We start from the raw sequence: 23,978 nt of genomic DNA on the forward strand, positions 1-23,978 counted from the left end.
TTCAACTGAAACATTGAATATCCTAAAAGTGACTGTATAGAATAAAAATGGGGTTCCCTGTCTTTGCTAGCATGTATATTGTTGGTTTACCTGTCAAACAAATCACTGGAAAAAGTCTTCTGTTAAAGGAACAGTTTGACATTTTAAGAAATATGCTAATTGGCTTTCCTGCCAAGAGTTAGCTGAGAAGATTGACACCGCTCTCATGTTTATATGCTAAATATAAAGCTAGTTCCAGGGGACCCTTAGCTTAGCTTAGCATAAAGACTGGAAACAGCTAGCCTGGCTCTGTCCAAAGGTAACAAACAGCCTATCAGCATCTAAATATCACTAATTAGCATGTTATATCTCGTTTGCTTAATTTAAAAACGACAAGCGGTTATTCAGGGGGTTATATGTACCGGACTATTTCTTGGCCGGTGTTGCACCAAATTCTGTGACCTATTAGATTCTGTGACTAGCTATATTGCCATTCCAAATGCTTTTGTCTTACTTTATTACATATTTTATTTTGATAAGCAACATCTACCAAACCTGGTGCCTCTAGTATTTAGATAGGGTCACAAATCTTGCAAGCTGTGACTTTGGTGTACTGAAATGTACGACGTGTCAGATTCTGTGATGCAGCGTCCTCTATAGAAGATTAACTACATGAACCAAAGGGTTGGCCAGATATTGATAAGGGAAGTGTTAGCGCTCTACAGACAGACCTTTACACAACAGTTTCTGCTACTGTATCACAGCTAGCAAATGTTTTGACGCTCTAAATACTAAAGAGGCTCCATATTGGTAACAGCTGCTATAAAAAGTGTAGTTGCGGTGGTCATATAGCTGAAATTTCCATCTGGTTCGCAGAATTAATCACTGGGCACAGTGACTTGCCAGGCGACTAGCGGAGCCAGACTAGCTTGTGTCCCTCCTTTTTAGTCTTTATGCTCATCTAAGCTAACTGGCTGCTAGCCCTAGCTTCAAATTGAAAGGACAGACATGAGAGTGGTATCGGGTCTCGGCAAGAAAGTGAATATTGGTATTTCCCAAAATGTCGAACTTTTTCTTTACTTTAGTCAGTTACCACTTTTACCTGCAAGAAGAGTGTGCGTTGGTTTACCAAACTGCTTCAGATGGACAGTAGTTTTTAACTTCAAATCATGACAAGCCAAATGAAATAAAGGCTTTTTAACAGATTGCTATGATTGATTGCCTTGGACTGCTTTTCATTTCTGCATGGTTACTTGAATATCTCAAGAGCCCCCAACCCTTTAGTGTTGAGAATGAAAGCATAACTATTAACATTTTCATGCCTGGTTGGTCAGCAGTGCCAGCATACTAAAGATTTGAGTGTGTGTGTGAAGTTCGAGGACTTTCAGTCTGTCAGGTCAGAGATACATGACAAAGATGGCAGCAGGCAGCAGGCAGCAGTTAATCATTTCCTCTCCTGGCTGCTTTGCTTGGTCTTTTGGGGAAAACCGAGGGAACACTTGTGGGTCGATGCTAAGGGTCATCTCGATGTTTACTCAAATTTCCAAGTAGTCACTTATTAACCAGTGAGTAAGCCAAAAGATGATGAATTTTGCTGTTCCACTCGCAAAAACCCTCAGATCACACATGCTTAGCTTTTCATTATTTAGGTCTTTAGTGTCACTTTTAGGAAGGAGGGTAAGGTGTTTCTACTGACTTCTTTCTTTTGCAATTTTATTGTCAATTTCAGTTGCGTTTGTTGCTTTTAGAGTAGCCTAACAGACACTCTGGATCATTGTATTTCGGTTTAACACACACGTCAGATACAGCTTCCTCAGCGAGCAGATGGTACACACTTTTCAAAATTATAACAAAGGAGGACTTATACAAACACTTTTCCAAGGATGATGATGTGCTCTCGTTTGAGTCCCTTGCTCCCTCACCTCTTGTCGTTGAGGCTGCTGGGTACTGCGGCCTCCAGGACGGTGCCGGTCAAGCAGCCCAACCTTCTCTCAGCGACTCTGGCCTTTGAGGATCCCAGTGCCTTCAGGGTGAAGAGTTTGGTTGAGCTAATCCGTGCTCTGGGCGTCTTCCGACTCTGCTCCTTCCCTCTGCTGGTTAACAACTGTGGGAAGGTAAGACTTGTGTTTTGCCACTCATGATCATTATTTGGAGGAAAATTAGATGAATAAGACTGAGGAGTGAATTGGAGAAAGACTAAGAGAAGCATGGACAAAGAGATCTTATTCTTTTCTTGGTCAATCTTTGACACTCGTTTGACAGAATGTTGTCAAGGCACTGACTGTGTTGTCTTGTTATGACTGATTATTCCTTATTTTTATAGTCTGAATATATGACAAACATTTACAAAACAAGGCAGGATTGTAGGTGAGAAGACCTTGTGACACACTGCTTCTGTGTCACCTCATGAATCTCTATCCTCTTTTGCTTCACCTTCTTCTTCTCGTCTTCTTTCAGCTGATGTCGGTAGCACGCACCCTCTTGGGGAGGAGGGGGTTTTCCTTGCTGCTGCGACCCACTGTGTATGCCCAGTTTGTGGCCGGAGAGAACGAGAGTGAGATCTCTCAGTCCATGGAGAAGTTGAGCTTGCTGGGACTGAGGCCCATGCTGGCAGTACCCATTGAGGAGGATCTGGGAGAAAGCACTGGGTTGGCCTATGACACATTTTTAATAACTCAGTGCGCTCAGACTTTATCAGGTGGATTAGTTTTAAATGAAGGGGAGGAATACATATTTGTTTAATTTCAGTTTGAATTACATCTGATCTTGACTTTTACTTGTAATTTATGCACCTGTTGACCAAAATAACAGGTGAATGCACAATGGCATTGCACAAAACAAATGAACATTTCAGAAAACAAATAAACAAACTAAAAATAAAAAATAAAATAAAAATAAAAAAATCATCAAAATATCACAAATTCAAGTGGACGTTGTGATTAGAAGCTGATGATTTTGCTCAAAGAGACCTAGAGGATGGAGGAAATACATGAGGTGCACAGGTTTTTCTCCAGTATGCTCCTCTTACGGACAGTCACACTGACTTAGCTCACATTAATGTGGTCACACACGCCCTCCCGGGATCTATTTTGCATGTACCACGCTGTGGTTTTGAAATAAAGACAGGCACAGAACTGGGTGTAAAATGATCACATACTGCCTAATAAATTTGGTGGATAACGTGAAAACCTGTTGATAGCCTGTTGTGAACGTGATTTCCACAATGCTGTTGTCTTCACTTTGTGGTGACAAAGTCTGGTCACGGCGCGGTGGTTGTCTGTTTGTCGCTGATATTAGAGGTTATCAAAGAAATCGATTATTATTGCAAATTAGGTGCTGATTTAGGAAGTCTCTCTCTTTAAAGGGCTTGAATTATGGATGTTACATCAATGCAGATTAATGATGCAAAGATAGATAATTTTAATAAGTAGTTATGTAGGTTTTTATTCTTTGCATAGATTGATTATTAGTTTCAGCTACCACAAAGCAGCCTATGTAAGACTTGATGTCTGGCTCTGTATCTGAAGTAAAGCACATAAGGCCAAAAGTTAAAGGACCTCTCTCCCAGTTTGAAATATTGTACCTCAGCTCCACTGGAAACACACATCTCTATGCTGCTCTTTTATAGTGAGATGCTCTTGCATGTTGAAAAGTGACATACTTTATAGCCTTATGTTGCTTTTTGTTATCTCCAGAGAGAAGAGATATGACGACAACATGGAGGCCATGTTGGAATGTGTACGAATGTCCTACAGCAACGCTTGGAGCAAAGACCCGATGATGCAGCTGAAGATCACAGCCCTGCTCAGCCCGGAGCTGTGTGTAAGGCAACGTTTTCCATCTCAGAGTCACCATTCATAATGTTTTTAGGAAATTACTCTCCAGACCATTTTCAATTGAACTGCTACTAACATATTTACTGTAAATTAGATGTCATTATGCAATACATTTTTAATTAACTTTCAAATGCTAATTCTTTTCAATTTTCAGAGCGGGGGGGCCTTTAACATTTGATTTTTTTGGAACATTTACCAGGATATTTTAATAATTTTCAGAGCATTTTGGTTTCAAGGAAAAACATATGTGAAATGTACAAGTTTTTGAGGTTTTTGAGAATCCTGACATGCTGTGTGGTGGATCTGGGCCAAGCAGTAGCTGAATGTAGTTCAAATATGTGGGGGAAAAAGATAAGAGTACACATTTTAGTGTTTGATGTGTCCACAGCTGTTCCAGGTTGTTCTTGAATGTCCAACCCAGTGTCTACTCTCTCTTTTGATTCAGCATAGACATTGTTTCTTTCTTCTCACTGATGAGTCTGTGCTGCTTGTATCAAGGTGAAACTCACAACCCTCATCGCACAACAACCATACGACCTGAATCTCCTTGTCAGAGCTATGGATGGAGAGGTACATCCACAGTAAATAACCTAGTTTGTCAGATGTGTTCCATTTCCCCAGTTCATACTTACATTTACAGTGTTGGTGAAGGTGATTCTGTTAAATGAAATGTTAAATAACCTCTGACCTTTGCCTCTTTCAGCCAATCAGCTTTCCTGGTCTAGATGAAAGTGAAGTTACCCATTTCCTCTGTGGCCTGCACAGACTCAACAAAATAGGAGAGGTACAGATGTGAAGGACGATGGGAAATATATATTACATAGATGAGAGCAGGCGTACCTCCCTTTCCTGTCTTCAGAACGACCACGCCTCCTTTTGGGTGCAAACAAGCGCTGTAAAAGTGTCAGCACCGAATTGAAAAAACTAGTGGCACCATGCCATTTTGCACTTCAAACAAAACACACAAAAAAAACCCAATTTACAATGTCTTTTTCCTCCAAAGAGCGAAGGACAGTAAAAGAAGAGATCTGTGGCTTCAGGCCATCCACAGAGAGGATGAAAATGGTAAACTGTGGGACCCCCATTCAATACGTGTACCTCTGTGGCAAACAAAGAATCACAGGTTAGTTAATAATGTTACTGAGTAAATAGCATGTGCGCCGATTGTGCCTGTAGATCGAAGCGAATCAGAAAAGAGTTTTAGTGATGGTGTGACTAAAGTTTTTACTGTAAAATAATATAGCCCTACCATAAAACACATGCTTTTAGAATGGAGTTTGGTTCAACAGTCTGTCCACTCAAAAGACCAGTGAGCAGAGGGTATTTTAACGTTAATAGTTAACATAAAATGAGCTGACCTATGTTAACCTAACCTTGAGGAAGTGGGGCTAAAACCAACCTGTTTTCTACTTCTCGGCTCGTAGTAAAATGTCGCGTAATAAAAACAAACGGCTATCAAAATAGAGACAGCGGTCGCTTCACCACAGCAATATAATTAGTTTACAGTAACTTCACATTGGATAGACTACCAAAATAGCAAAAAAAAAGTGTCTTAACGACATAAAAAGTGACAAATGTCAAAAAATACATTACCTGGAGATTCAATACGGTAGCTGTGTATGTCAGGTTAGTCCACTTGGTTTGTTCCACTGAAAGGACACTCATCAACCCCTATTTTCTTCTCTATAAATACACCAATCATTGATCAGCAACAACATAACATAATTGTTTGCCTGACTGGCCATATGATTTGGGCTCCTAATAGCTAAAAATCAATAGAGTATTATTATTTTATGCTATTTAATTGCTATTAAAGACCTCTGAATTTGCATTTACCGCCAGTCAAATTAGCGGTACTGCTTTCACCCAAAAGGGGGCGGGGGCTTGACGCAGGGACAAAGTACCCAGATGGAAGTCTGAATTACTACTTTGCATCTTAAACACTGGAATTCCAGCAGCTAACTGGAATTATTGTGACACTGTGTTTAACTTCAATGCAGTAAAGATCGCCTGCCTTATTTGAGCTGGATTTAGTCTCTTCCTTGTGTGTTTGGTATTTGCATTCCCTGTATGTTGTGTTTTATGTCTATTTAAACTGTAGCTGGTGTGCTGTGTTGGCCAGGTCTCTCTTGAAAAGAGATTTCAATCTCAAGGGACTACCCGGTTAAAGAAAGCAGGGGGGAAAAAAGCAAAGATTGATTTTGTTTTTTTTAGGCAAGTGTGAACAAAGTCCGAGTCCTGGTTGATGCAGAGTACACCTACATGAACCCTGCCCTCTCTCTTGTCACCATGGCAATGATGAAGAAGTTTAACAAAGATGGAGCCTGGATTTGGAATACATATCAGTGTTACCTGAAGGCAAATATCTTTAATCCTGTTTTCATTTTTACAAATATCAAAACATTTATTTTAATTGCACTGAATACCATAGTTAATAAGACTAAGTAGGTATTTTTTTTAAAGGAGACATTATCAAATACTCCCCTCTCCGTCTGTGTCTTTCAGGAGTCTAGGTCTCTCCTGTTAGAAGCTCTGCGTCTGTCCAAGGATGAGGGTTTCTGTCTGGGAGTCAAGCTGGTACGAGGAGCCTACATGGACAAAGAGAGGAAGCTGGCAGAGAAAGAGGGTCGTCTGGACCCCATCCACAAGAGCTGGGAGGACACCAATGACAGGTGGATAGGAGACAGCCATCATTAATCCCAACCAGGCAAATACAACAACAAAACATAAACTATATGAAACTGAATCTAGCGCTTGGGTCTGGGTCTGGTCAATTTTACCAGTGCACCTGGATTCATGCTAAAAACCTTTTAATCTGGATTAAAATCAACTCAAGTACATTAGTTTCATTACGGGATGAAGGCTGTTGCACGTAGTAACTTCGTGAAAACACACAGATAATTTCTGACAGTGAACTTGACTCCAAGACATTTAATCTGTTTATTTGTGTTTGTGCAGTTACAACGGCTCACTGGATGTGATGCTGGAAGTCATATCCCAGAGACCGGAGCGCTACAGGATCATAGTTGCCTCTCACAACGAGGAGTCAGTGAGACGAGCCGCCAAACGGTTAGAGCACGTATAGTGAAAATCAAATGGAACTTGGTGTCATTTACTCTTAACTATTATATCTGAGACTGTACATACAGCTCCAAACAACTTAATGCCAAAATAACACAAACCACCAGATGAATAAGCAGGCAAACCTTGTTTATGGCCAAATTGTTGTAAAACAAATATTTTTGTTTTTTGTTTTTTAAAATCTTATGGAGATTTTTAATCCAGGGCCACTATCATCAATCCTTAGTCTGATTTTACCGTCACTTGAATGTTACTTGATACTGTTTATCAGTGGTTCCCAACCTTTTTGGCTTGTGACCCCTTCAAACAACTGATGTTTTCCTTGTTTTTTTAGAATAATCTAGAGTCCCGAAACTGAAATTATTCAGTAATTTTAAAATAAGCGAAAGATTAGTCTAAAGAAACTTTTTGTAGCATAAATGTGTTTTTCTGCTTCCTTCTTCTGTTAAAGGGGAACTCTAAACCCCTGTTTACAGGTCTTGGTCTTACTACTGCTTATGTGAGAAGAGTTGTATAAGAGTTGCATAAAGCCTTTGTATCTCCAGAGGGAGCTGTGCAAAATCTGATGAACTGCCTCAAGTGATGTCACTCGAGTCAGCATCGGTTTGGGTTAAAAAGAAGTGAGCTTACCAGACCTCTGTAGCCTGCTCCTCATCTCTGCTTGAGGCTAGCGGCTCGAGGCTTCATTAGCTGCTACTAGTATAAAAGCCTGGACACACCAGGATATAAAACGGCCGCTCAGGGGAGGCGAAATTATGTTCTGCAGAGAGTTAAACTTTGATGAACTTTGACATGCGAATTTGTGCTATTGACCACTGCTATTAACTGACTTTTGAGTTTGCTAATTAACCGTTAGCAAGCTTGTTAGCTTGTAGAGCTATATTTTCCCTCTTCAATAACATTTTATTCAACGAAATGGTGTGCAATGAACAAAATGCCAGAGAAAGTAAACAGAACAGTAGAGAGAAAATAGACAGAAGCTCCGGGAGATATTGTGACTGAGCTGTTAGCCCACCAGCTACAGCAGTTCACCACTAACCCTGCAAGTAGTCACTATCACCAAGCTTATAGCCCCCAACTATTTTGTGTGAGTGAGCAAATGTCACTTTGTGGTGTGAGCGCTACATAACACACCCGAATCTCTGACTGAACTGTCGGCGGTCAAGTTGCATTGTGGGTAATGTAGGTGTCAGGCTTTGACAGGAAGAAGAATGTGTGGAATAAAAAGCCGTTATCACTGGTTCTGCTGCATCGATTTTTATTCTATTTTCTTAAACTGTCCATCGTGAGTGTAAGGTTCAAGATACCTAGAACATTTAAATCATATACAAGGAAAGAAAGACAAAGGCATTAACTTAAGTTTTACTCGAGGAGAGTAAGCATAGATGCATTCAGTTACATCTCCTACTCACTCTGAAGTGCATCCATGCAGCCTCCTCTTTTTTATTCAGTTTAGGAGATTCCCTGTTACATAGTTTTCTAAAGGGTGGGGGAAGTATATACTACTACAATAAGAAAAGAAACAAAGTGGTGTTGTCAGGTCTATCTCGTGAGAGCGGCCTTGGGGCCAGCCACAACTCTTGAGACCATCTGGTGCGGTGTCAGCCTGCCCTGTCGGTCATAGGATGGCAGGGTGCATTCCTGTTATTCTCACAGACACAAGTTTAATAACACACATACACACACAGCATTGCTGTGTACTTTAAAGGCTACTAAGAACAAAACATAAATGGGATAACTTATGTACATTTTTATTCTAACAGTGAGTCATCACAGGAGTGCAATGCTAAATCGGAGTACTCTCATGACCCCTAAAATTTATCTTACGATCAATGGTTGGGTACTACTGCCGTATGATGTAGCTACTGTGCATATCATTATCAGGATTGAAGAGTTGGGGATAGACAAAGATGGAGGCTCAGTGTGTTTCGGCCAGCTGCTGGGCATGTGTGATCACGTCTCCCTTACACTAGGTGAGCTTTCCCTCTACTGGCATTCTTTACATTTACATTTTCTGCAAGAGGTCCTGTGTCTTTTATTCAACGACAGCTTGACATGACTGTTGCATGGACTGAACCTGCAAACCTTTAGTTGTAGGACAGCAGCTCTGTCCACCCAAGCTCTCTTTATTAAAACTACTGGGGCAAGATTTAAATGCCAAAATACACCCACCTTCTCACCCAAAATCATAAAGTGGAGCTGTACTGAAGGAAAGCACTGCATTTACCTTAATTTTCCCAAAACTAATTCTGGTGTTATGGGTGTATGTGGGTGGGAAATATTCTCCACACGTGGGTAGTGACAAAAGTAGGCATTAAATTACTGTACATGCTGTCTCTTATTAAACAGTAGTGAGTGTGCACAAAGCTGGATTTAGCAACTTAAATCTTTGGTAACATTTGACTTAAATCTCACACTGACCTGGACTGGTTGATAAACATGAGTGTGTTACTGAACACTGCAACATTTCTGCATTAAATTCAACATTATTCATTACCTACAGTATATTTGCCTTTGGAGTTATTTATATGCAGTCTTGCATGATTAATATGTTCATATTTTGTCGTTTTTGTCTTTCATTTGCCCTCTAACATGTCATCTCTCCATGTCTTTCTCCTCTTCCCTCCAGCTAAGGAGGGTTATGCCATTTACAAGTCAGTGCCGTACGGCTCAGTGGAAGACACGCTCCCCTACCTGGTGCGTCGGGCTCAGGAAAATCGCACCGTGTTGCAGGGAATCCGCAAAGAGAGGGACCTACTAAGGCAAGAGCTCTACAGGAGACTGAGCCTGAGGAGATGCAGCTAGCAGTCCACCAGCACAGAGGGAAAACAGAGAAGAGGCATTGGTGTGGTTATATTAAGGTTCTCAATCAGGAAATGGTGTAGAATAAGGAAGCCACATGGGAACACGGTTGGCCAGTTGAACAAAAGAAAAGTTCATATCCATGTACACTTAAGCTACATACTGTATCTCTGGGGTTGTTAAGATTGTAATACCCAAAGAGCTCATTTGAAAACCATAACCTACTGTATACTGATGAAGAATTTAAGTGAATGTAAATTAACTTGCAATAGATAAAGTAGTTTTGATCTAAATTACTGTGTGTATCGTAAACTGAACAATGATCTGATGACAACTAAGAACAATAAGTGCAACTATGTTTTTTTAGTTTTATGGACAAGTTGTTAAAAATACGCATTTCAAATAGGCCTACATGTAATATTGCTGCTGCACATTAAAAACAGTCAATATCTTTTGTTTTATAGTATTAAACTACATAAATGTATGAAATACTTATTTTCACTTTTGCCTGCTGGTCTAGTGAAGCAACATTTGGATGCACAAACTGAAGTCAAAGTGAGGTACTTATCCAGTTATCCATGTGATAAGAAACACATTGCCAAACAACAAAACTGGTATTGACTGTTGAAAAGGTTCAGTGTGGATATTTATTCTAAAATGCAATTTTAATAAACAGATTTCCATCAGTTCTTGAAAGATTAAACTTCTCTATGACCTGGTCAAGGTGCTCTGAAGCAACTACTAATTAACAGGAGAATGTGACTGTGGTGGTCTGGTTTGTGGCTGTTTGATGAATATCAGTAAATACATCTCTAGAAAATAAAAACCAGTAAAAATAAGAGGAAAAAATCCCAGGCACTCTATAGTAGGTGTCTGTGTTTACATTTTACTTCAGCACCCTGACAAAGGCTTTCAGCCAAAATGCCTTGATGTCAGCCATGTGATATTATAGAGTATATACTCTTTAATATACTCAGGACGCAGTGTCTTGGATTTTTTCCTCATTTGCAATTGTCATGGCCCTTGAGTCCAACAAAAGCAAATACTTGCTCCAGTTTTTTTTTTCTTTCAAGTTGCCTCAAAACCAGTTCCTTTAGTCTTTATCTTCATTAGTTCTGAGAAAACATTACTCTTGATTCTGTACTGTCCCCTACATAGATAATGGAGATTTGATCCCCATGAGCAGTTCCTGAGTTTCTAATGTGTAGAAAACTAGAGGTTTTATGGTTATGTAAGACCTATCTCAGGATGATACCCTTCATGTGTTTCCTGCATCTTCAATAGTGTTTTAATTTTTTTATACTTTCAGTCGTATCTTTTCTTTTGGATTGAAAGAGCATGCATTTTTGCTTCTGCACTTCATCAATTCAGTCTGTTAAGTATGCATGCCTGAAAATGATGTCATTACTATGCTATAGAAGCTGTGAAAATACAAACCTCTTTAGACTACCCACAACCCCATTATCCAGAACAAGATCAAGCTCTATTGAGTTTAGTGTGGAGGGGTAGGGGGGTGTCACATATCTATTTGTTTTTGTTTCATTCTTTGGTTTTGTCTTTGTATAAAATGTATATTAAAACAAAGCTGTCAAAAAGAAAACTCAAACACAGTTTATTATATTTTATTTGATAAGTATAGGTCAACAATACTTGACGTGTCTGTTGCCCAACTGTACTGCCACAAGCCAACCACACTGCAATGCCTTTATTAGCAATAAAAACCTTCAAAACTTCACGTTTATCCAAAGAAGTTGGCCGTATTGAAATACCACACTATGCCGTTGCAGTGTGAAGGGCTTGGGTACTGCGATAATTGTCAGCTGTTTCATGATCAGCGAAAGAAACAACACAGCCAAGTGCTGAACACAGAAACCCAGGTTGTTGTTGTTATTATGGAATGAAGACTAGTTCGGGTGGCAAGACTGAAATCCACACGTTTGAAGCTCAGTAGTTGCTTTGGTTTTGATTTCTGTAGCCGCCTCGCTGGTAGCCCCCCTGGTAGCCTCCCTGGTAGCCTCCCTGGTAGCCTCCCTGGTAGCCTCCCTGGTAGCCCCCCTGGTAGCCTCCCTGGTAGCCTCCCTGGTAGCCTCCCTGTTTCTGCTGGTAACCACCTTTCTGATCTGTGAACATGCAAAGAGGAAAACAATTATCTACGGGTATCCACATGGCAACATTTAAACAGATGACAGAGCAAAACAATTAGAAATACTTTTGATTTCTGACGTGGTTGTACAACACAACGTACAAACTAGTTCTGTTCAAGCATACCCTTATTGACCCGTATCCTCCTTAATGCATTACAAGTTAGTTACTGATTAAATGCTAAACAAACTCAGTCAGCAACATAGTTAAAAGCACCAATGAATAAACAGCAAACAGCCTCTGCAGAAGATCAGAGGCATGTTGGCTTGGGAAGGTCACCATGTGGTCAAACATTTTTGTATCCAAACTGCAGCCTCAGTATGGCTTAACATACCTCTTTGGTACGACTGCTTCTGTTGGTAGCCACCTTTCTGATCTGTAAGGCAAAGAACAACCAGTTATTATTGTTTCTAAGAAAGCAATATTCAACCTTTAATAGCAAAGGGAGCATTAGAGAGATACAGTATTCATAGCCTTGGAGAAGTGCTTTAATGCAAACATATATGGTATATATGGCATACATTGAAGCGTGTTGTCTAAACTCACCTCTGTTGAAGTAGCCTCCATAGACGCCCTGTTTGAGGTCGAAGACGCGCTCGTTATTCTCCACCAAGCTGCCCAGTTTCTCAGCCAACTGCAGGGCCATGTTCTGCAGGGAGGTGGGCTCTGTGCGGTGCATCACCACAGTCTGTGTGGGCTGGTCAAGTGATGCCTGTTGGGAAGAGGACGGAAAACATTTATAAAACACTTTAAGTGGGGGGAAAAAAATAAAAAATAAAAATTCACAAGATTTGTATATGTAAAGATCCAGTGGAAATCCCATCAGGCATTGTGTTGCATCTACCCAAAATTCATTCCAACAGAACAGAGAAGCCATGAAACTTACCATCAGCTCCTCGTTGATGATCATCTTGCTGATGATGCTGTGAACTGTGGGTATCTCCAACTCAAACATCTCAGATAGTGTCTGCATGCTGGAGGACAGATGCAAACATTGTAACACTATATTTTTCCCCCAGTACAAATTCTCAGAGATAAAACTGTGGTTAAGTATTTGCTTGATCTTTGTGGTTTGCATTAACACTAGTAGGTAGAGCTACACGTGAGATCAGAGGTATTTCTGGTCTAAGTGGATCAAAAACGGAGTCTTCAGTTCAAAGCACACTGGTCTACACAAACCACTGCTTCAGTAGTGACTGATGCTAGCACTGTTAAAAATGTTGCATCTTGTGCTTACCTGATGGAGTCGTATACACTGCTGTATGTGAACAGATAAGTCCTCAGTGACTCCTCTTGGATCTTCCTATAAAAAAGAAGCAATCATTGAAAATTCATAAAAATTACATAGGTTAATAAGTAAATGTAAATTTTAGACTAAATCATCCTGGCATGATCTGAAATAAATTTATCGTAATGTTCACTGTCGTATAAATTGATATAAAGCAAACTAAGCTTTTTGATTACTTAATGATTCCTCAAATCATTAAAAGGTCCAGTATGTAGGATTTAGTGGAATCTAGTGGTAAAACTGCAGGTTGCAACCATTTGAATACCGCTCGCCTCACCCTCCCCTTCCAAGCATGTAGGAGAAACTATAGTGGCCGCAAAACTCTAGAAAACACACGAAAGGCCCTATCTAGAGCCAGTGATTGGTTTGTCCGTTCTGGGCTACTGTTGAAACATGGCGGTGCAACATGGCGACCTCCACAGAAGGGGACCCGCTCCCTCTGTAGATATAAACGGCTCCTTCTCAGGTAATGAAAACACGATTCTTATTTTCAGGTGATTGTACACTAATGAAAACATACTTATGAAACATTATATTGCATTTCTGGACCTTTAAGACATAATATATCACAAAATCTAAATCACAACAGCTATTTGATAAGATTGAATGATGAACATTTGGAAATAAATTAACTGATCGGTGATAATAATGGTGTATGCTAACCTGACAAGCATCTCGCGTACTCGCTGCGTCTCGGGGAACAGGTCCCAGACCTTACTGTTCATCTTCTCATTGATGATGAATGAGTGGCAGGTACGCCAGTCTCCCATCTTCATGGCCTTGCTGGCTGCCACCACGTGCTCCCTCATGCTCTCTGGGGGTCCTGGAGAACAAATGGAGAGATACAGTTATCCCCTCTGGTTTCTCTATGGATTAAACATCCTGGTGTAAAGAGCTATTAGAAGACATGTTGCATACCCAGCAGTGGCTGTCTCTCTCCCACCCTGAGCTGGTGATGGAACTGCTTGCTGATCATCCTGCGACGGGCATCAAACTCATGGGCGGCCATGTAGGGGATTTCCAGCAGCATGGCTGACACCAGGTACACACACTCCAGCAGCTCCAGGTTGATGTGCATGTGGAATGGCACCTGTGAGGGAAGTCAAAGCAATGTTATGATAGTGTCGTCAGGTTATGTACAACATCAAGTCTGTTCCTTTGAGTATTGCAATCTTGCAATTTGTGTTACCTTAAGTGGCCTTTTTAACTGCTGCATCACAAACATAACTGAACAAGTGTAAGAGTCTACAACCCTGCTAGCAGCTCTGTGAGGCTGTACTTGAGCACAGTTGAGGCTGATGGGAATGTCATTAGTTTTACAGGTATTTAGTCATAAACCAAAGTATTGGACACATTTAAATTTTCACCTGATGATGGCGCTAGATGAAGGAGGATTCATCCTTTGGGAATCATAAATGTCTGTACAAAATTTCATGGAAATCCATCCAGCAGTTGTTGAGATATTTCAGTCTGGACCAAAGTGGCAGACAGACAGGTCGACATTGCCAGCCCTTGAACCACGCTGCTAGTATGGCTAAAATTCAGTGATTCAGCCAAAAAAACAAAACAAAAAAACAAACAAACAACAACAACAAAAAAACTGCTCCTATGCTTCTGTGTATATCGTGATAGAGGAGCCCTACCAAAATGGTTCTTAGAGAGGTCCTCCGTCATATCAAATTTAAGTTTCTCATTTACTTGGCAAAGCTAGATTACACCCAGCAGGTTCAACAAGAAAAACTAAACATCTTGGACATAAGTTTACTGCTTAAGTAGGGCTTACTTGTCTTCTCTTTTCAATCTTCTCCTGCTCTGCATTCCTCTCCTGCATGTTCCTCATGAGCAAACCCTGACCTAGGAGCTCCTTAGCGCGGCCAGAGGACTGGATGTCCAACAGGGCATTGTGGGCATCTTTAATCATGCCCTGCCTGAATGCGCAAATACCAAGTTGGACCATGGTTCTGTTGTACAGGATCTAGACAAGAGAAAGAAAATACTTAGTAATCATTTAGTATTCATTGTTGTGCTCTTGTGTAGCTTTGTGTCTGTCTGCCTACCTGTACGGGTGGGTCAGCATGCTGGATGTTGTCTTGCAGGTGGCTCATCAGCATCAGGTCGCGGGCCTGGTACCAGCGTGAATGCAGAGCGTGGTGGTAGATGTGGCAGAGGATAGCGCAGGTACGGATGCGGTCGGTGCGATCCTTGGCGTAGATGAACTTGCAGAGACGGTCCATGATCACAGCGCTGTCCTCCCCCTCGCTCTCCTCCTGGTCCTGCTCAGACTAAACAGCAGAAAGAGAAACAACTCAGCACATCACACTCACTAATAAATTCACAGACTGCTGCTCAGCTCATGAAAAGTCACTGTATACATATAAATGCACATCCAGACACTCTTCCACTTTATACCCTACTACTGATTTTTCTTTATTTAGGTCATTTTAGTTCCATGTCATTTAAAAAATGTTGCCATTGTCATAATGGAGATCTGCTGATGTCGGTCAGGAAAAGAAACTCTGTTCTCTTTCTTGCTAATATAATGAATTCTCTCTCTCTCTCTCTCACACACACACAGGCTGTACCACTCCTGTGCTTCTCACCTTGGACTCTCCCTGGAGGCCCAGGCTGCGCCGGTGGGCCTTGTAGTCAAACTTGTAGTAGGTGTGCATGATTCTGCGAAGGTAGATGCGGCAAATCTCCTCTGTGCTGCCCTTGTTCTCCATGTAGGTGAGCAGCCGGTCAATGATGCCACAAACCCGTCCCTCGTCTTTCAGATTGTCAACATATTCTGGAGGAAGAGTGGAGAAGAAGAGCTAGGAAGAGCTTGAAATGATGCAGCAATATGCTTCAGGGATTCTTGCATTAACATCTTTTTCAAATAATCTATGATTTACTTTCACATCTAAAATTTTACTCAAAATTACAGTCTGTTTTCTGGTATAGCTCACCTTGCGAGTGGGGATCAGTGTTCTGCATGATCTTAGTAAACTCTTCATCCATCCTCTCTACCAGCGTTAAGATGCATCCACGCACCCTGAATGGCTGAAAACACACACAATATTTATTTTCTATTGGAATGCCATCCTCTATCTGGACTTCTAAGACACAACCACAACTGCAGTTGGTGCAGAAGGTAAACTATTTCCGTGTAATCTGAAGACATACAAATGATGATGCTTCCATAAATTAAAATAATGCACACAACCCCATAATATAAAAACACATGTGATGCAGATACAGACGCAAAGACAGGGTTGCAGGGATTCAGTTTTGGGATGGTTTTCCCCATCAACCAGGACAAGCTGCCACCAAAAAACACCAGAAATGTAAACAAAAACAGAAAAGAGAAGATGGGATACCTGGTCCAAGACGGCCAGATTCTCACTGTCCTCTGCAATGTTCTCCCCAATGAAGATGTTGTTGTGTTCAAAGAGGATGTCCAGCAGCTCGTCTATACATTCCAGGCACTTCTTCCACATATCGGGCTAAAGGGAAACAAAGTCAGAATGATTCAGATCGGAGTCCTGGTTTTTCCAATCCAAATTCTTTAACCGACAGTTAAACATATTTTTTAGCATTTAAGCATGGGTTTCTGCTGATTCAGAATCTGGAACAATTTCAATAGGTCTATTACAGTATATCAATTAGGGCTGGAACAGAATATTCGACTATTAGGATATTCGTTGCTGCTGTGTTGACTTTCTTTGTCAGCAGTATGTTTTATAAAGTCACCCAAAAAGACTAGGGATGCCCATATTGATCTGACGCCAATCTTTATTGGCCGATCAATAAAAATACGCGATCAGGATTAAGGCTTTCTAGTAGACGTTTGCGAAAACCAATCGAGGACGCACATTGTATGTGTTTATCAGCAGATCTTGACCTCTCCAACATGGCGACCGCGGAGACGCATAGCTACATACAGCAGGCTCCTTTCCAGTCAAGATGGTGGCAAAGCTAACAAAAATGGCAATTTATTAATCTCGTATCGTGTCTAACTGTAGTGGATCATAACATATTGGGTATGGAATTAATCTGCAGATGCTCTGGTTCAAGTTGAGACCAAACGTTTCTATGGATGTCCGTTTTTGAGCCATGACAAAAGCCAAAATGTGTGGAGGACCGGAAATGCCAAAATCAAAAATCAATAAATAAATTAATATGCCATTAAATGTACCAAAAATATTCAAATTAATGTAGGCATTAATTTATCAAATGTGACCAATTGATATTTCTGTTTAATTTGCTTCTGTATTTACATTTGTATTAATTCCCCTATTTACTTTCCCCATTTAATTTTTTTAATAATGTATTTATGTGTGTGTTATTTTCCCTTTCCATTTGTCCCCTATTTATTTCCCCAAACGTATTTATTTCTGTCTTTTTGTTTTACATTTCTTTATGCATTTCTGCTTCATTATGCAAATAAGGTGGCTGTGAATCATGGGGTCAACCTTTCACCTATTGGTTGATCGACATCAAAGTGTCTAGATCAACTATACATGCCTTGCTGCCACACTGGTGGCCTCTGGCCACTGAGGGACAGTCGGCTCGCAACTATCATACAGAGGAGATTTACGGCTGGCTCTGAACCAGGACTCTTCTATGGATTATATTTTATGGAAAAAATATTTTCCCTCTGATGTCCTCCGGCTGCTCTGCCCCAACTCTTGGTGATTTACGGAGTTAAGTGATGAACAGATAGCTTCACTTGTCGCTAAAGGAGCTAACAGCTAACTGCAACAGACTAGGTAAGCCTTGTTGTTTTTAGCCTAGCAGTTGTTAAACCCTCGTGGCCAGGTAGGAGGAGCGAGGAGTCAGCAATTGGTATAAAAGTCAAAAGCCAAACACTATAAAGATCAATTTCCAGCCTGGATTAAATCTACACTTCCCTAGCATATTTAATGTTCGGTAATGGGTAACAGCTGCTATAAAAGAAAAAGCGATCGTATCTGTGAAAAAAAAAATGTGATCGAGGCATCTCTAAAAAAAAAAAAAACCCCATAACTTTTGGAGTTTTTCACCCGCGATTCCATTTTCACAACAACAGGGGAGCCGCGTGTGAAGGAGGCTTGTTGTTAATGATGCATGCTCAGCGCACCCCCCAGGTACAATTCCAGGTACAAACCCTGAATTTAACAGAAATTTTAACATTTAAGTAAAAATTGTGGCCCCTACCTTCATGAAGGCCGCCAAGTTGGGGTTGTAGTCATACAGGGAGGCAATGATGTTGAACTTAATCTTTACCAGGATACCCTGGCCCAAATTATTTTCAGCAGCGATGGCTGCCAGAGCATGGAACAGTTCAATCTGGGCAGCTCTGTCAGAGGGGGAAAAAAGGAAGGTGTGGGGATTAGATCAGAGAAATTACTATAATTTCTATAAATTTTTTATTAAAATATTTTCTGCAATGATTAACATTATCATAAGTGTTACAAGTGCAAAGCCTTTTCAACATAATTTCTTGCAATTTACAACACTTACAAGGCAGAAATTAGACATCTGATGGTAAATAACAGGTTCCTACATTTCTCTATGCAACTTGTTTATTGGGTGTAATTTTACATGGAACATGCATTACTGATTTAAAGAGGAGTATTATTGTAAATAGTATGTCATATTTTCTATTAAGTGGAGCTTTAGTGTATGATGCAGGGTTACCTGTCTGTGCCCTTTTTGCCTCTTGCTTGCAGGATCTCATTCAGCTTCTTCACCACCACTGTTGTGTTGATCTCTGTGCCTTTGGCAAACATCTTGGGCTTTTCCTGATAGATTGAATACACCATATAACAACATACATATTTACATAATTTACTGATTCATATTATGTGGTTGTTTCTTTTGAGGCAAGCTGTTCTTTATAAGCTCACCTACACAAATGACTTTGGTTTATCATGATGCTCATTACCTTAATTGAACATATCTGTCCTTTGACAAAAAAACCCTATTTTCTGAGCTTGAAGTGATACTGTGATAAAAATACATTATATGGCATTGTGGCAAAGACAAATATGGATGAGTTCTATCTTGTTGCAGTAAATCTAAAAAGGCTTTAGTCACAATCTCTTCTTTACCTTGACCATAGGGGCGCCTCCCTTCACTTTCTCCCAGCCTCCCTCAACCTCCTCTCCTCCCTCCTCCTCAGCTTCCTCCTCTAGCCGCTCTTTCTTTTTGGGCTTCTTCTTCTTCCCGAGCTTCTTTTCACCAGACTTCTCACTCTCCTGGGTCCTGAGGACAGACAGAGTGTGTGGTGGTGAGTGTACATGATACTTTAAGAGGGAAAGCAACTGCTTGACCTTCTTTGACTTACTTGCTGCTAGGGCTGAAACTTACCCTTATTTTCATTATTAATTCATCTATCAATTGCCATTAAAATGTTTGGTCTACAAATCACCACTGTACACGTTTCTTCACATCAATTATAAAAATTGATACATTTTCTTTTTGAAAGCCAAACAACACTCAGCACTACATACTTTACAAAAGGAAATCATTGAAAAGTATCCATGACGTTTTGCTTTGTGCTGCTGTGTCATTTTTGTTCATATTTTTAAAATTAAAATATTTTCTGTTGTAAACCCAAGACAAAGATGTGGAGAGGGAGACTCACTTCTTGAGGAAGACCATGGCCAGGGAAGAGCTCTTTCCCTCCCCATCATCTGAGCTCTCACTGCCACTGTCTACAGTGTCTGAGCCCCAGTCTTCATCATCATCATCACTAGAAGAGGACTCATCCTGTCAGAGGGAGAAAAACTCCAGCACATTAGCTCAGGTATCCCCTCATGAGTACAAGAATTAGGTCTTTTGAACAAGGTTTCTTGTTGTTCTCTCTGTAGCACTTTCTTATATGGCACGCTGGCCTCTTACCCCGGATCCCTTGGCAGACTTGAGGAACTTGCTGGCCTCTGAGGAAGGCTCAGGCTTTTTCTTTAAGAAGGACTTGGCCGACACTCCCTCATCGCCTTCCTCTGCGTCGCTGTCAGAAGATGAGCCTTGTGGAACAAAAATTAGAATGAATTTTAGAGATGATGCTTGCACTTATATCCAATAGAACCATTATTATGTCTTAATATTGTCACCTGTGATCTTGATACAAGCATAAAGAAAATGAAAATGTTAGCCATTTAGCACAGATATACTATTAACATTTTTCATTGGGGTTAAATAAAGACCTTCTATCAGTGACTTTGAGGTGATAAAACTAAATGCTTTTACTGTCCTTATACATGTAAGTGTTTTCACAATGTGTAAATTAAATTTTACTCCCGTTTGTGATCGAATACGATCTTGATTCACAAAATTGTGCCCCTTTTACACAAAATGGCACTGAAAACAGGTAGGGTGATATACTTGTATGATTAATGTTTGTAGTTTATGCAATGACATATGTTTGACCACGAAAGGCATCAAATCTCTTCTATATGTAAACATATTTCATTCGTCTACTCTGATGTTAGAATGAACACTTTGCAGCTTGTTTATTTTCTTGTACATCTTATAAAGTTCTTGTGATTTAACATAAAAACAAGTGACAGCAAGCTTACCAGAATCCCCAGGCTCCTTCTCCTCCTCCTCATCTGCAGACTCCTGTGGGTTCTAGCAGAGCAACAGATTTTATTTTTTCCTTTGTCTATCCAGGCTGCTCTCTTGCAGAACTTTTACGATCTACATTCACAGTTACACACATGGAAGCTGCCCAGTACAACCACAGTCTGATCTGGTGACCACTGCCACTTATGTAGTGGTAATGCAAAATACATTAAAACAGCCTTCCACCACTGATTTCAATCTAGAAGTGTAGTTAATATCTCTAAACCAGCAACTTTTCAGTTTTGAAGCACAGGACCACTGAGAGAAAGTTTCCTAATTTACCTCCTTGTACGCAGCTATTTCCGTTTCGTAATCTCTGTTGTACTTGCGGATCTTCTGACGTAGTGTACTGAGGGCTTTTGCGTTATTTTTGTTCATCTTCTTCTTGCCCTCTTTGTCCTCCCAAAGCTGGAAAGAAATAAAAAAAAAATATTTCTACTGAAGTGGAAAAGTGGGGACAGGGACATTAAGCATGTCAGACCGCATTGACAAAAGTTAATATACTTTGTTTGCTGCAGGCAAAGAAAAAAACATATCGGTAAATTACATAGTTGATATATTTAGAGTTGAGGTATAACTCTAATGCTACGGGCTCCTGACCTGGTTTAGGTAGTCTTCCAGGTCGGCCAGAAGACGGATATAAAAAGGGGGAACACCCTCTTTGTCCACTATATTCTTGCTTTTGAGGAAGGCTCGACATAACTGCTCAAACTCCTCCAGACATTTGGCCATGTCACGAATCTTCATAGCATTGCGGATAGTCTTGATGAGGTTGGTCAACTCCTCAAACCTAAGATTGAAGAATGAATACATTCAAAATAAAAACTGATAAGACAATCTGTACAGTTTTTAAAAAAATATGCTACTTAAAAAAAAGAAGGTGACATCAACCTTTTGTCTTTGGCACTGCGCACCACTCTCTTAGTGTCCTCCTCATCATCACTAAGAAGCAAAGACCTGTGAAAACAATATGGATGTGTGAGACTACTACAAAAAGTGGAATTTGAGTCCTGATGATGGGATTTATTGTATGTTGCACTGACTGCTTGAAATTTGTCCCAGGTGCTTTAGGGGTGATCTCATCAGCGGATGTGGACTCCTCTGACTCGCTGTCAGACCCGGTGGCAAAGAAACGAGACATTGCTGAAGGATGCTTGTCTGTAAAGACAAAATAACATATGTGAAATGACAAAAAGACAGAAATATATACTAATATATATATATATATATATATATATATATATATATATATATATATCACCTATTATTAATATAATGCAAACAAAAACTAAATTTTCTAAAAATGTAATCAATTCGTTATGCTCACGATGGTATGGCTCAGTTAAAAGGAGCTTCCAGTTGTGCAGGTGGAATATCACTTTTCCATTAAAGTTGTCAACACCCAATTGGAAAAATAACGTTCCCCAGACGGTTAATGGAATAAGAATGTAGTATATGTAAATAATCACAATACAATTTGTTGGTAATACGATACTTATACCGGGGAAGATTACGGTGTTTTGTCAAGCTAACGTTATTTAGCTAGCTAACGTTAGCAATGCTGTCACTGTGCAACAACTAGCCAATAAGAAACTGATGCTTGCTTAGGTTGCCTCAATATTCGACGGTAGTTCACACTTTAAAGACTTTGAGAGGTAACGCACGCATTGTTTAAATGTTAATTTAGCATAGCATATGTCATGTTTTCGGTGACAGTTTTCCAGACAAACGTCAATGGGGCTGCGTACAGACGCCGGTAAAGTTAGCAACCTGCGTCTGTAACTTACGTGCTATGCAACGACAGCCTTCACTTAGCCAGCGATGTCTAGCTTTGACCACTTACTGTATGGATTACATGTACCGTTAGCCACTGAAACAGAACACCAACCTGCAGTTTAACACAGAATATTTTTACAAAATCAACATAATGTAAACACATACCGTAGTCTTTCAGTGAGAAAGCTAACGCTGATGTATATCTGATAATACAACGCGAACACTAACGTGGCGCGGGGTCGTTGCTAAGCTAACGCTAGCACCAACCGAGAGACAGCATCGGGCCTCCCCGCATGTGTAACCACTAAATACACTTCGCTAATGAATAATCACATAGTTTGGTAAAATATTGAGACAGACTCACCTACGTCCGTGTAAAAGTTATCCTGTGGTTTGTCTGTCTACTTTGAATGGTTATAAAATCCAGTTTTGCTGTACAGCGGCCACAAATAAAGGCGTGCGAAAAGGCTTGCCGGGCACTTGCGTCAGGAAAGGAAGTGAAGAGTAGATCGACAAAACACAAGGATGGTCTACAGCAGCTCCACATACGCACAGTGGCGAGAGGCTCCCGGGTTATGCTATGTTGCCACCTAGCGGATGGAAATGTAAGTTCATCTGTTATGAGGGCAGACAGATTTGTAACACAGAAGATGATAATTAAAGCTTCAGATAATTCACAGCATGTTTATTTCAAATATCTCAGATGCATGAATAATAATAACAACAACAATACATTTTATTTATAAAGCGCTTTTCAAGGTACTCCAAGACACTTTACATACAAGTTAAAAGATCATATAGACAACACACTAGAAATATATAACACAACATTAACCACACATTTAAAAAGTTCTGAAAAGGTGAGTTTTGATAAGTGACTTGAACAGGGACAGATCGCTGCAGTCTCTGATATGTTTGGTTACAGAGGGAGGGGGCAGCTATGGAGGAGGCTCTGTCGGGTCCGGTGCTTGTCCTTCAGTGGTGGAGACAGGAGGTTGGCATCAGAGGAGCGGAGGCTACGGGAAGGAGTGTGGTGGTGAAGCACGTCGGTGAGATAGGGGGCCTGGTTATGGAGGGCTTTGTAAGTGAGGAGGACTTTGAATTGGATTCGTTGTGGGACAGGGAGCCAGTGGAGGTTCTGGAGGACGGGGGTGATGTGGTCAGGGGAGCGGGTGAGCAGGCGAGCAGCGGATTTCTGGATACTGCAGTTTTTTTTTTAGGACATTGCGAAAATCAGGCTAACCTTGGTGCTACACTGAGTGACTAGCTAACGTTGCTGAACGGTTATCTAAGACACTGAGGTGATTATCAAAATGATCAAAAACACTATATACAAAAACGAACGTTAAATACTATTAACAATATGTACAAAGCTAACGGTGAAACGTGAAGTAACTAACTTCAGGATAAAAAAGCACTGTAATATCAGGTTGGAGGCAAAGATAACGTTACTGTAGACTTGACAGGAAGTAAACAGACGTGTA

The 23,978-nt window shown here is 40.5% G+C and overlaps 2 protein-coding genes across 2 annotated transcripts; one reads left to right on the top strand and one right to left on the bottom strand.

The window, feature by feature from the left end:
• The first annotated feature begins 1,549 nt into the window (after positions 1-1,549).
• Positions 1,550-10,394, top strand: prodh2 (proline dehydrogenase 2). Its single transcript, XM_044179864.1, has 10 exons — positions 1,550-2,093; positions 2,437-2,627; positions 3,675-3,801; positions 4,314-4,385; positions 4,519-4,599; positions 6,030-6,173; positions 6,321-6,487; positions 6,774-6,884; positions 8,781-8,869; positions 9,526-10,394. Exons 1-10 carry the CDS (start codon positions 1,863-1,865, stop codon positions 9,699-9,701), a joined length of 1,389 nt encoding a protein of 462 aa, XP_044035799.1. The 5' UTR covers positions 1,550-1,862; the 3' UTR covers positions 9,702-10,394.
• Positions 10,395-11,304: 910 nt separating this feature from the next.
• On the bottom strand, positions 11,305-23,964 carry eif3c (eukaryotic translation initiation factor 3, subunit C). The gene is made up of 23 exons (XM_044179862.1): positions 22,859-23,964; positions 21,762-21,876; positions 21,610-21,675; positions 21,319-21,508; positions 21,001-21,126; positions 20,673-20,724; positions 19,996-20,120; positions 19,739-19,863; positions 19,203-19,356; positions 18,790-18,893; positions 18,307-18,448; positions 16,488-16,613; positions 16,077-16,170; positions 15,729-15,916; positions 15,186-15,410; positions 14,912-15,103; positions 14,047-14,218; positions 13,792-13,951; positions 13,078-13,143; positions 12,727-12,814; positions 12,387-12,552; positions 12,175-12,216; positions 11,305-11,818 (listed from the first exon to the last, which is right to left on the bottom strand). Exons 2-23 carry the CDS (start codon positions 21,857-21,859, stop codon positions 11,643-11,645), a joined length of 2,877 nt encoding a protein of 958 aa, XP_044035797.1. The 5' UTR covers positions 21,860-21,876; positions 22,859-23,964; the 3' UTR covers positions 11,305-11,642.
• Positions 23,965-23,978: the final 14 nt, after the last annotated feature.

Source organism: Siniperca chuatsi, linkage group LG20 (genome assembly GCF_020085105.1).
Source record: "Siniperca chuatsi isolate FFG_IHB_CAS linkage group LG20, ASM2008510v1, whole genome shotgun sequence".
Lineage (NCBI taxonomy): Eukaryota > Metazoa > Chordata > Actinopteri > Centrarchiformes > Sinipercidae > Siniperca > Siniperca chuatsi.

Coding starts and splice junctions, on each gene's coding strand:
- prodh2 (XM_044179864.1), top strand. CDS start 1,863: ATGATGATGTGCTCTCGTTTGAGTCCCTTGCTCCCTCACCTCTTGTCG. Junction 2,094..2,436: donor TGGTTAACAACTGTGGGAAG/GTAAGACTTGTG, acceptor GTCTTCTTTCAG/CTGATGTCGGTAGCACGCAC. Junction 2,628..3,674: donor GATCTGGGAGAAAGCACTGG/GTTGGCCTATGA, acceptor TGTTATCTCCAG/AGAGAAGAGATATGACGACA.
- eif3c (XM_044179862.1), bottom strand. CDS start 21,859: ATGTCTCGTTTCTTTGCCACCGGGTCTGACAGCGAGTCAGAGGAGTCC. Junction 13,144..13,791: donor GTACGCGAGATGCTTGTCAG/GTTAGCATACAC, acceptor TCTTTTTTATAG/GAAGATCCAAGAGGAGTCAC. Junction 12,553..12,726: donor TCATCAACGAGGAGCTGATG/GTAAGTTTCATG, acceptor TCTTCCCAACAG/GCATCACTTGACCAGCCCAC.